The sequence below is a fragment of the Lutra lutra genome, chromosome 17 (assembly GCF_902655055.1).
Source record: "Lutra lutra chromosome 17, mLutLut1.2, whole genome shotgun sequence".
Lineage (NCBI taxonomy): Eukaryota > Metazoa > Chordata > Mammalia > Carnivora > Mustelidae > Lutra > Lutra lutra.
The window spans coordinates 20,445,046-20,458,340 of record NC_062294.1 but is presented as its reverse complement, the minus strand read 5'-3'; the positions used below and the strand labels follow the sequence as shown (position 1 = coordinate 20,458,340).

At 41.0% G+C, this 13,295-nt stretch overlaps 1 protein-coding gene across 1 annotated transcript in view; it reads right to left on the bottom strand.

The window, feature by feature from the left end:
* The window catches only part of CDH11 (cadherin 11), a 157,125-nt gene that overhangs the window by 18,216 nt on the left and 125,614 nt on the right, over window positions 1–13,295 (bottom strand). The window contains exons 8-11 of the mRNA XM_047711449.1: window positions 7,670–7,923; window positions 1,087–1,223; window positions 467–600; window positions 114–231 (exon numbers count right to left, since the gene is read on the bottom strand). Of these exons, the coding sequence (XP_047567405.1) occupies window positions 114–231; window positions 467–600; window positions 1,087–1,223; window positions 7,670–7,923 (643 nt within the window). The remainder of the gene's footprint in view (window positions 1–113; window positions 232–466; window positions 601–1,086; window positions 1,224–7,669; window positions 7,924–13,295) is intronic.

Below are 13,295 nucleotides of genomic sequence, written 5' to 3'. Positions count from 1 at the left end.
TCTTCAACAGAGAGGCATTATTAAGATTAGGGGGAACACTTGTGCTCTGCAATATAAAAGCCATTCATTCTCCATTTCTACTTCTCCGAATGCATAGGAACCTTGGTACGAACCTCTGTTGTCTCTGACAGTGAAATTTGGATTGTGAATGATTTCAGGGGGTAGACTGAAGATAAATCTTGGTCCGTTGGCTGTGTCATCCTTGTCATCTGCACTAATTGTAACAATTGGCTGAAAGAGAAAGGTGGCCCATAAATAAATCATGCTGACATTGCCACATCATTTATTCAAAAATTCCTGGCTGGCGAGAAACCTGGGTTTAACAAGAGAACATAGCTACAGAGCTGAAGTAGGGCTCTGAAGCCCTCTTGGGCAGTGGGTGGTATCTCCAGGAGAAGCTCTCAAGAATAACCCGTTTCCAAGTGCCTCGTTTATAGCCAGGGGAGAGGAAAGAAAGCATTATTACCTGGTTAGAAAGTGGCTTGGTCTGATCGCTCTCACAGATGAAGCCTTCATAAGGGGCGGCAAACTTGGGAGCGTTATCATTGACGTCAAGGACCCTGATGGCCACGGGGACTTTGGCTTCCTGATGCCTGTTGTCTGAAAGAAGGGAATTCGGACAGTAAATACAAGCCCTTTGAGACATTCCAGTGTGTGAGCCAGCTTGAGCACGACTGGTCTATAGGTAAATAAGCATCTACAAATCTTGTCTAAGGGTTCTGCTGCTCTGGGTTTAAACAGTCCTGAGTGACAGCATTAAGTGGGGAATCCTTTGGTGATGGCTATGAGCTCCAAGCTACTGAGGGCTATCAACTCACATGCCAAGACTATACCCAGTTCTACCAAAAAAAAAAAAAAAAAAAAAAAAAAGAAGAAGAAGAAGAAAGAAAGAAAGAAAATATCTCAACGTGTTTATATGCAGTCTTTGATATATAACCAGGAATAAATTTTGAAGTTTGGAAAAAATATGCTTAAGACTGAAAAATATATTCGATCTCAGTTGTCTGTCATTTTCCAGAATATATAGAGAGTCTGATGGAATAAAATTTGGTAAAATAGAATCAAAACCCTTAGGAGAATACTTACGGATTTCTGCTGCAAAAACGGATATGTTGAGCCAGGCGGTTTCCTCTCTGTCCAAAGGTTTTGTGGTTTTAATAAAACCGTCTTCTGGATTGATAGTGAAAAACCTGTCGAGGTCAGTGTGACGATCGATGGAATACCTAAGCAGAATGTAAATGAGGCAATTAGACAGAGACATTCCGAGCAGCTTAATATTTGAATATTTTCTCCATGCTATATTTAAAACAACTTTTTCAATGAAATGCTTGAGCTAGGTTTCCTTTTTAATCAAATTTACTTTTTTAACTTCATACATGAATCTTTTATAGAAATCATTTCGCCACATTGGAATTCTTTATTCAGTACAATGAATGAAAGAGCTGTTTAGCATATATTTGATTGAGAAGCGTAATGACATGTTGCATATTTCTTCATATTTACTACAATCACCCACCATCTGAATATTTATGAAACTGCATTTGGGAAGTGGGACTGCCTTGCTCCCAAACTACTGAGAAAGTCACAAATGTATCAGACCTTTATTAGATTTTTACAATATTAAATATTAAACAGTTTTAAGTTTAACTAAATTTATCATCAAGGATCATTTATGGTCCTAAAAAAATCAGTTTTGTCTTTATTTAAAGAAAAATGCTAACTCTGTTTTGATGAATGAATTTATTTAGTTTAATTTATTTGGTTTTAGGGGTTCCCAGGGAGCATCATTCTGAATTCCATGGTGGAAATGAAAAGCGGGCTTGGTCAATCATTTGTAGAACGTTCTCCCCACACTTTCATAACGGGCTGTGCCTAATAGCATAGCTAGAAAGTTTTAGCTACTCCTGTCCACTAGAAAATTTGCTTTTTTCTAATAAAAGACTAAATAATTTCCAGAATATTACTGGATTATATTTATGGTAAAGGGAGAAGGGAATGGAACAAGAAGAATGGCCTACATTGAGGTGTGGTAAGTTAACATATCTTGCCCAGGATACCTGGAATTTTAAGAATTGGAGTCCTGGCTTTAATAAGTCTGTTGACTTCCAAAGTTCCTTTCCTTTTCACTCTGCCATGCCTGTCTCCAACTGAAGAGCAAAGGTGGTTAAGTTAACTCTGGGAGTTATACTGGGCTTCCTAAGTTTACTGGGTGGTTTCCTGCTCTTGGAGGGCTTGGCTGTGCTTTTCTAAAGTTTACAGAATACCTGTGTCTGAAGGCCTTCATCAAGGGTCATAAAAGCCAAGATATATTATCGGTGGCAAAGACCATGGACGTCAGGCATTTTAATCCCTTCAATTTACAAATGATGGGATTTGCAAATGGCCGATTATCTATAGTTTCTGGAGGAGCCAGTGCTAGAATCTGGATCTTCCAATTCTAGATCATGGTGTTTCCACAGAAGTCTCCCACATGGAGCTGCACTTCACAGTATAAAAGACAAGAGCTTGTCTATGATGTCATTTGACACCGAAGCTCCCTACGGGAATGGAATGATAAATCCCCCGCCCCAGTCAGGAAACTGAAGATAAACCATTTACCCCTCATAAATGTCAGAGAGGCTCAGTAACATAGCCTTCAGCACGTACCCCTCTGTGAAAAGGAAGCAAAAATAACAGAATTTCTTTTCCCCTTGCTACCAGGGAGTTTACTATCTAGTTGGCATGACAAGACATACTCACAGGGAGAAGGATAATTAACAATGCAAAGTGCTGTTTTCTGGAAGCAAAGGGCATGAATTTTGGTTTTGTAAAGTCCTAGATAAAAGTTCATGCTCCAGTACATATAAGCTCGGTGATGTTGGAAAAGCCACTTCAGTTCTTTGAACCTCAACTGACTTATCTCTTTGACGGGAATATTAACAGTACCTAGAGTTTAAGTTTATCTGTAAGAATTACAGAATTACTTGAAATGATGATACATAAGATACATAACCTAGCACCTCATACACTGTAGACAGCACAACAAATCATGGCTGCTTTTCTTTTTCTTGTTGCTGCTGTCACTTGCTGTGGACAGATCACGGAAGTTCTCAAATGTCAATCTACAGAATATGACCTTCATCCTACAGCCAGTGAAAACTTACAGAAGGCTTTTGATCAGAGGAACAAATAAATGGAATCTGCCTTGGGGATGATTAATAAGGGGTGGGCAAGGTAGTCTAAGCAAGAGAGAGAGCAGAGGACGGGCAGAGACATGGTTAGGCTCTCAATGAGGTGATGGTCCAGGAGCTGGTGGTGTAGGAGTGAGAGCGGGGACAGAAGACTGTGTGACGAAGAGAGCACTCACTGGCAGGAGGCTGGGAGAGTCCTAGAGAGTTCCTCACCTGAGTGTCAGAGAAGGCGACATTGAGAAACGCAAAAACAAAGGCAGCTTAGCAAGGAGAGGGCAGAATTCCACGAGGGATATGCTGCCACGCTGAGAGACTAACAAGTCAGCTCTACTTCAGGTTTCACAGAATCAATGTGGAGTCAGGTTTACTTATTTTTTTTTTAATGTTTTTAAGGGTGTCACAATAAATATGAGCTCAAAAATAATTTTTTAAAAAATGAGTGAGCCAGTGAAGGAGAAAAACAAGCGTGTGAAAATTCACAGCAGACAACAGACTAGGTACAGAGTAGAAATACGGAGAAAGATCAGCCCTGAGGCGGAGAATCGGGAGCGTTAATTCAATTCAGTCATGCATGGGTAGGAATGCTGTACATGAGGGGACAGGCAGAGAGAAAGGTCCAAGTCAAAAGGTTGCATCTCAGGGAGCCCCCACTGCCTGGCCAAAGATCAAAGACTGGTGAAAACCCCAGGGTGCTGCTGTCTCAGGCATGAACAGATTATTGCCAAGGTAGCTAAGAAGAGAGGATATCTCCAGAAGCCAACAGTGAGCAAAAGTGTATCTCATGCTATGGAGTCTGAGAAGAAAGATCTGCAAAATTTCTACGTAGCTAAGAGTCTGGTTGACAATACCGTGTCCTGACCACATGTCCAAGGACACAGGTTCTTGTCCCAGCAAAGATAAACGGGAAATTTAGGTAGAGGGGACAGCAGGACAGGAGGCAAACCTCATAAAAGATTTGAATGTTCTATAATTTGTTTGGGAAACAAGGACTGAGTGGGTAAGGGGGGGTTCAAGGGCGGTACTGAGCATCTTTGGGTAATTATAGACACGGAAATTGCCTACATGCACAGAACAGCTACCACTGAAAACATGACCCAAATAACCAATCGCAGATGTGGATTCCGGAGGCATGAGGCACAGAGGAAATGAGCAGTTGTTTCAAGTGTTTTTACGTCATCACTCTCCCAAAGCGTTGCTAATGTACTTAGATACTCTAAGTTAACTCATTTAAAATCTATAGCGTGGACAGTTTTGAGTAGTTTAAAGGTGTTGTTACACCAACCCTCAGTCACTATACAACGTTTCCTCCTGCATAGCGAGAACACTGTACTCAAACCTTCTTGGGAAATTTTTCATTGGTGACTGTTGGGCTAGAGTAAGAGGCTCAAACTGGACTGAAGGCGGATCTGGACCGAAGTCCAGTCTTCAATACTCAACTGGCTGTGCGACTTTGAAAGATGCATTTCACCCCTTTGAGACTCAGTATTTCCATCTATTGTATCCAAAGCAGTCATAGTATCAAAGGATGTCTGAGGATTGGTTTCATAACTTAATGCAACCCATTGTCTTGGGCTGAAAAGATGCCCATTAAGGGCAATTCTCTTCCTTTCTCCCAAAAGAGAACATTCAAGGATTTAAAGGCAATTAACAACATTTTCCTTTCGGTCTTCCTCCAGGCCTTTCCGCATTTTCTTCGGTGTCAACAGAAAAACTCCATTGTTCACTGCAATTCTTTTTTTCATGCCAGATTTGTTTACTTTTTTCCTCCAGCTTTACTGGGGTATGATTGACAAATAATAAAAGGTCTATATATAATGTGTACAATATCGTGGTTTTTTTTTTTTAAAGATTTTATTTATTTGACAGACAGATCGCAAGTAGGCAGAGAGGCAGGCAGAGAGAGAGGAGGAAGCAGGCTCCCTGCTGAGCAGAGAGCTGCGGGACTCAATCCCAGGACCCTGGGATCATAACCTGAGCCGAAGGCAGAGGCTTTAACCCACTGAGCCACCCAGGTGCCCCAATATCGTGTTTTGATAGTATACTTTGTGTAATGATTACCATGGGCAAGCTAATTAATATATTCATCACTTCTCGTGTTACCATTTTCTGTGTGTGTGTTGAGAACACTTAAGATGGATTCTCTTTGCAAACTACAAGTATATGTTAAAATATAGTTAACAGGCTGTATATTAGATCTCTGGAACTTACTCATTTTATAACTGGAATTTGTACCCTATGACCTGTATCTACCCATTTCCACACCCCCTAGTGGCAACTACCCTGAAAGCACCATTCTGTTCTCTGTTTCTCAAAGTTTCACATTTTTTTAGATTCCACATATAAGTAGTATCATGCTATGTATGTCTTTCTGGGTCTGACATTTTTTTTTTAGCAGAATATCCACCAAATTCATCTAAATTATCACAAATGATAGGATCCCCTTGTCTTTTTAAGCCTAATTTATAATCTATCTATACATGTATATACACACACATATATATACACATATATACACAGATACATATATGTGTATATATAAATATATATTAAGCATATATATATTTATAATCTATATATACATGTACACACACCCATATACATCACATTTTCTTTATCCATTCATCCATTGATGGATACTGAAGCTGTTTCCATGTCTTGGCTATTGGCAATAATGCACCAATGAACATGGGAGTGCAGATACCTCTTCAAGATAGAGCCATTATGAAAAACTGAATAGAGATTCCTCAAAATGCAGCTGGCAGCTGGATTTTTCCTGTGGGCTCTAGCTTATCAACCCTGGAACCAGACAGTCCCTGACGCTCTTTGAGTGTGCCAAGGACAACGCATGACCTAAAGAGTCACTGTGATTTTGTGTGCGGAGCTCTGTGAGGTGGAACCTGCATCTGAACCATCAGTAGGGTGCCCTGGAAGGGTTTCGAGGGAAGGTGACACCCAAGTGGAGGCGGGAGACATGGGTACCATGTGGCAGGTCTGAAGGAAAGGGGAGCAGGGCTCCCCTGGGGAGGAAGAACATGCGAAGGTCAGGAATGTGAGAGTAGGTTCTGCTTCAAAGAATAGAAAGTGGTCCAGTTTAGCTGCCACTCAGAGTCTGATGCCAAAGTAGACCAAAAAGGGAAGAGATGAGCAGGGCACAGCAGGAATCCGGGTGGAGAGGCTCCAAGAAGAGCCTGACACTAAATAAGAGGGTTGGGATTATTCTGGAGGGAGCTGCAAGGGGGAACGCTTTGATCACTGATGACTGAAGTCCAAAGTCCCCTATGATGTTGGGGGGTATGCTTAAAAATGCTGTCTGGCTGTAGGACAACAGACAGGTGGGTGAGACACTGGAGGAAGGGAGACCAGGAGGAGGCAGAGGAAGAAGTCCAGGGAGATAAGAATCAGTGTGGGGCGCCTGATGGCTCAGTCAGTTAAGCGTCTGACTCTTGATTTTGGCTCAGGTCACAGTCTCGGGGCTGTGGGATCAAGCCCTGCATTGGGCTCCCCACTCAGTGCAGAGTCTGCTTGTTCATCTCTGTTGGCCCTTCCTCCCATCTCTCTGGCTCTCTCTCTCTCAAATAAATAACTAAATCTTAAAAAAAAAAAAAAAAGAAAGAAAGAAAGAAAAGAAAAGAAATCAGTGGAAGGGCCATTTACAAATAAAAACCTGCTGGAAGCCAAGCCTGGGGCAGGTTCCAGGCAGCTGTGCACTCGTCCCTTCTGCATCTCTGATGTGTGACCAGCCTTCTCTGGCTGTCTTCCTCCCTTCTCATCTCTGTCCTCTTCCTCATCAGCCTCCTCAGTCATTAACACACGTTGGGCCAGGGGCCCAACGGCCCTCCCCGGGGTGAGGAGGAGGCAGGGTTCTGAATCACTTTTCTAGGTAGCTTTTTTAAGTTACAAAGATAGATTCTCAATAATAAATGAAGCCTAAATTTGTGTGGCCCGTTGTTATCTCTTCAAAGTTCTCAGTAGCCTTTAGATAGACAGAGCTTGCTCTCCTAGCTCCCTATTCATGGGCTGTGTCACTGGCCAAGCCACTTTGCACCATGGAGACCCCATATCCCCTCAATTTAAGCAACAATAATTCCTGTGAAATAAAGTTGACAGGATACATTAGATCCCATGTCTAACACACATAATAGAGTAACTGGAGCATAGAAGAGTGTTCAATAAATTATAATTACAATAATTACTTCATAATCCTTATTCCTACTTCAGCACAGCTCCCTGAGATAGGCCCTATTGAGAGCTGCCTCACTTAGTACACATTGGAAAACCTGCTGAGACAAAATTAGGTAGTTTGAACAAGCCAAACCAAAGAGTTAATGGCAGAGATGGAGTCAGACTCCCATCTTCTACATCTTAATCTTGTTTACACTGCCTTGATCCAGATCATCTTGGACCCTTTTTGAAAGTAAAGGATGTGCTTCCCTCAGGGCTTTCCTAAAACCTCTTGCCTCAAAAGTTCTTCATCCAGGCTTTTAAATAAATATCTGTACCTTATCGGGCTGTTGGCAGCATCGGGGTCTTTGGCATGCACTCTCCCAACCACCGTGCCAGCGGCTGCATTTTCTTGGACTTCATGGATATAGCTTGGGGCCAAGAACATGGGGGGCTCATCAGCGTCTTCCACTGCAATCTTCACCGTCACTGTGTCCTTGAAAGGCCCGTTGCTGATGAACTTTGGGTCGATGTGCACATTGGCTGCCTCTACCTTCAAGCTGTACGCTCTTTTGGTTTCAAAATCTACGGGCTGGCAAGAAAGAAGAAGAGAAGACTGACAACTGGTTCCTTGAAAAAAAAATCACGGTGGAGAAAAACCGGATTGTTTTACAGGGCAGAGTGAATAGCTCCTCAAAGGGAGAAAATCAGTATCTATTCAATATCCAATTACCTGAGCCATTTGGTCAGAAAATCAGACAAATCAATTGCTGAAAACTGCACTCTGCTCTATGGGTAATTCCAGGAGCACAACAGACACAGAAAGACCACATCATCAAAAATGAACTTCATTCTATAATAACAACACGAAGGCTGCCCAAATCACTCACTAAAATCATCTAAGGAGAGGAATTAAAACACTACAAAAGTAAATGATGTAGTCCATTCTGTAAAGTGCTAAGAATCTTGGTAATAAAAATAACCCACTGAATTTCAGCACAAGTATGTCTTGTTAGATGACTGTTCTCTTACACACACACACACACACACAGCTGGCTTAATTGTACTGAGAGACTAATTTTTAATTTTCCAACCATGTAGCATTTCCCAAAGTCTGGGACCCTGACTAATAGGGGCGCTTAAGAGGACTTCAGGTAGTTTATGGGTAACTTTGGTGGATGGATTTGTTGAATGACATTAACTTACTTATTAAATTACGTATCGACACTAGTATTCCTTTTCTAACTCTTCGGTTACCAAACAGCTCAAGGATACATCAGTATACCTCAGTATAGTGCTACTTTTTAACATATACATTATGCTTCCTAATCTCCTTTTGAGAAACTGTGATACAACTGTCTAGCTAGAATGTAATGACATCATTTTGTTTGATTGCATGCATTTCTAGGTTACCTTCCATTTATGGCAAGTGATATAGGACAGTGAGAAAAATGCTTCCCTGTTAAAAGAATGCATATATGTTTAAAAGAATCCCACTTTAAGAAAAAAAAAATATCAACAGTATAGATTTCACACAGATTCAAGAAAAATTGAGAAGTCATATTTGAGTGACTGTAGTTATTGAGAAATTGATGGTAAACACTCTGTGTTTCTGGATGAGAGGAGGCACAGTGAGTCAATCAGCCAAAGGTGAAAAGTACAACTCGGGCAGGGAAACCAGTCTGGATGCCTAGGAAACAGAACTTTCTAATTAGCACTTAGGAGGATGCTGAACTACCAAATGTTTGGAAAGAGTTGGGTCTTTTAAGGTTAGCATCTGCCTGCCATGCTGTTGTCAACTGCTTGGCACACACTTCCTGTGAATGGGCTTCTAATCATGGGGTTTAGTCCTGACCTAATTCTACAAAGCTCAAAACTAAGGATGATTCCAATTTCAGGAAGGAGAAACACATTCACAGTTTTTCTGTCATCTTCCCACCCCAACACCCCAGACTCAGGGAACACTCTTCTTCTTGAAGGAAAATCGGACACGGCTAATCCACCCTTCTGGGACTCAGCAACTCCTTTATCCTTCTCTGGGTTACTGAGCAGCAGAAAGGAATGTTATTTATGGGCTGTGGGTACGAGACTGCTGCAATATCTCAAACATCTCCAATTATTAGGCAACATAAACAACTGGTATGTAACAGTTCTGAGAGCAGGTAAGGAGAGACTTTCTAATCTCAGGTAGCCCGGTGATGCTCTCAGAGCAGAACTTTTTGAACTTGATGTAGGCATATGGCCAGGGACCCAGAGCCCAGAGCCATGGACAGTTCCCAGTGGACAGCACTGTTGATGTTGAGGCTATGGTAGTCACGCTGCAGTCCAACTGATACTTTTCAGATTCCAAGCAAAACTCCTCAGATCTTTGCAAACATTTGTGTGCAATGCCCTTTCCTAGTTTGGTAGGATTTGACTAAGTCTTCAAGTGGTCAGCCCAATCCTCACGGCCTTGTGGAGTCAATTTCCCTGAGCGGCCCTTTTGCAGTCTCTTATTCTCACCACTACTAGGAAGGTGGCAGGGTGGCAGGGGAGGGGAGGGAGCATCCCAAAGGACTCTGCTGAGTCTGGTTGATCTTTGCTTTCCCGTTCCCCAGGACTGACTGTAACAAGTGAGCATCTACACTGATTGTTTTGAGTGAATGTGGGACTGGGCTGTTGGATGAACGACCTTTCCGCATTGACCTACGATTTATACTTTGACTCTTTCCAAAAAACGATTTAAGGTAGTTTCCCCTATGAACATTTATATCCATGTTATGAGTAGTTGAAATAAAGCTAAATGAGGCAACACACTACATAAACCATAAAAATCTTAATACCCCCTAGTTTACTAATCCCACCTCTGAGAATTCTCCTTGAGGGATTAATTCAACAGAAAACCAACACAAACAATATTCCAAAGTGCATGGTGTTTGTCAGATATAATAAAGTGTTATATCTAATCAGGGGAAACATACACACAAAACACCAAATCCAACTGTGAGATTTTATTAAGGAAATAATGGTCCATCAATAGGATGGGATGTTATGTAGTCATTAAAAATGATTATGTATATTATATAACAGCATGTAAAATGTTTATGATGTGACATTAAGTTAACAAATCAGATCACTCTATGATTGCAACTGTGTCAAATGTTATATACCAGTATGTATATACATGTGGATAAAGAATATAAAAAAAATACTTAGACATAATAATAGTTTTATTAAAATAGGGGATATTTTTAAAATGTCTTCTAATGCTGCTCTCACACTGCTTTACAAGGAGTTTATTTGGTAGAAAGGAAACAGCTCAGAAACCACGCCAGGATCTCTGTGCCATAAATAGCAACCCGCTTGATCCAAAGGCGTTGCAATGAACAGATTGGATTTTCCTCCCCAAGTCCACCAAGCCACCAACATGTTTCATTTTTATTTCGCACTGGTTCTTCAGCTAACCACATAGACACTGTCTGGATATCCTAGAGGCAGGTTTTCTCTTATGCACCATTACACCCCTGACACTTACAGTGTCTGACACAGTTAATACTCAAGAAATATTTATTGCTTCCTAAGCTATTTGATACATGAATGACTCTACCTCCTAAATATCTCTTAAATTCTTCACCCTAACCTGTTCTGCCTTCTTCATTTCTTTGTAATCTCCCTCTTGGGTTCCAACAATAGTGTTTCAACTTGTCCCACGGTATCCAGCCCAAACTCTCAAGACTGAACTTATTCAAGTTTCTTAAATGTGTCCTATTTTTTAACAGTACCAAACCCTCAGGAGTGCTCTTTTTTTATTGGGCAGGGGGGGAGACGTGCTTCCTCTCCTTATCTATCTGGTAAACTCCTACTTCTCTAGGAGTAAATTCTTACTTGTATAAAAAGTCATTCATGACCCATATTCATAGATTTTATCACACTTTATTACAGTTGGTTCTCAACTGGGGAGCGATTTTGCTCTACCTCATGCCAGGGATATGAGGCAATGTGTAGAGCTATTTTTAAATCATCACAACAGGTGGGGGGCACTAGTCTGTGTGCTTACATCTAGCAAGGGGAGGCCTGGGATGCCGCTTACCCTCCTACCATACCCAGAACAGCCCAGGACAACAAAGAAGCCTTGGTCTTGAAATGTTAATACACCCAGGCTGAGAAAACCTACTCTATTTCAACTATCTTTTCACTTAACCGTCCTGTTAAATTGTGACCTCCCTATAGCCAGGACTCTGTCTCTTCAACTTTAGTTGTCCAGCCTCTCACAAGGGGCCTGCTTAAAAGAATAAGATCTCAATAACTCTTGGTAGAAAAATGGGTGAATGAATTAAGAAATGAGTAAAAATACCATATTAAAGAATATTTTAAGAGAAAAATACATCCATGATCTCTCTTTGTACTCTCTTATATTATTAAATCATGTATAATGACTTCCATAGGCTCCATCATTTTATACAGTTACACTGACCCCTCAAAATTCTTTTCTTTCCTGGTGGACATTTGGAACTTTGTGCCAGAAGTTCCAGCAAATATTATTTTACCAATGAAATAACATCATACTGTACCCTAAACCTAGACTTCAGTGCTTTATAGAAAATTATTCCTTTGCCTGGAATAAACACACTGAATTGGGGGGAAATGTACAAATTAATCATATGCAGAGAGCTCATTTGTGATGTGTGAGTTCCATGGGGTGATTTAAATGTTTCAGGATCTTAGAGACACAGTACGTGTTTATACCCTGAATACATTGAAAACAGGTGACAACCTTAGCATAACCAACCACCCAATTACTTGAACAGCAAAGGGTGGGAGGCAGAAATTGCTGATGTCAGTGCTCATATATCAGTGTCAAGCAGAAGGGATAGTAATATTAATTAACAAGGGAAGTTGACAGCTCTGTGCTAACACACAAGTCACTCAGCTACTTTTCTAGAGGAAAACCAGAGGGAGGGATTGCCCCAGCCCTCTATGGTCGATGATTAGGCTGCCACAGCCACTAGTTCTTTGTCACTAATGTTGACTTTTCCAAGTATCCAAAGTTCACCTCAACCACCATATGCTTTTACAAAAGAGTCACCTTCTGTCTTCTTTTTGTTTTGTGTCCCATAGAATATCCCCCAAACCCAAGAGTGTTTGCAAGTATTACAAAAAGTCAGCTTCCGAGAGCACATCTCTCCCCGATTCCCTAACTAAAAGATTCCTCCAGGAATTTCCCCGACCCTACTCCTGCCTGCTCTCCAGCTACTGGCCTCTTTATTGATTCTCTAAATTAATTTTTTATCAGTGTTACAGTCCAATCTTTCCCATCACACCAAGGAGCTTAATATTCATGCTACAAAACCAAGTTGAAAATGAATGCTTGATTAAAACCAAGGTAATCCCATCATCTAATTCAGATTTAATGCTCCATACACTTTGATGATAGAGAGGTGTTGATTTCTCAAGTGGTAAATCAGGGGGGGAAAAACCATTTTAGAAAATATCATAACTATTTCTTCACTTGAAACTGAATCTTATCTGGCTTCTTTATAATCCTTTTCTGGCCCAGCTGTTTCCAAAATGTCTCGAGTAGGACGTTGTTCCGGAATGCCCTAGGTCTGAATTTCATGTCCATGACCTGCTAGCTGTGTGACTATGATAGGATCAAATTATTTAATCCGTCTGAGTCCCAGGCTCCTCATAATTAAATTGAGGTACTATTGCCCATGGGGACAATACTATCTACTTTATATGATTTTTCTTGAAGAATAAATGTTTGTAAGATGCACAGACTTCATTCAGCTGAGTGCTGAGTACATTTTAGATTTTTAAAATAAAACGAGGACAAACAATAAACTCCTCTTTGCTGTGAGTCAATTCCAAGACACATTTTTAGGGACCATTCAGCTGACTGTGGGGGAAGGTCCATCGCTGCTGTTTCTCAGGCTCAATTTTGAGAGAAAATCAAGCAGAGGATTGGCTCCAGTTTCACAGAGG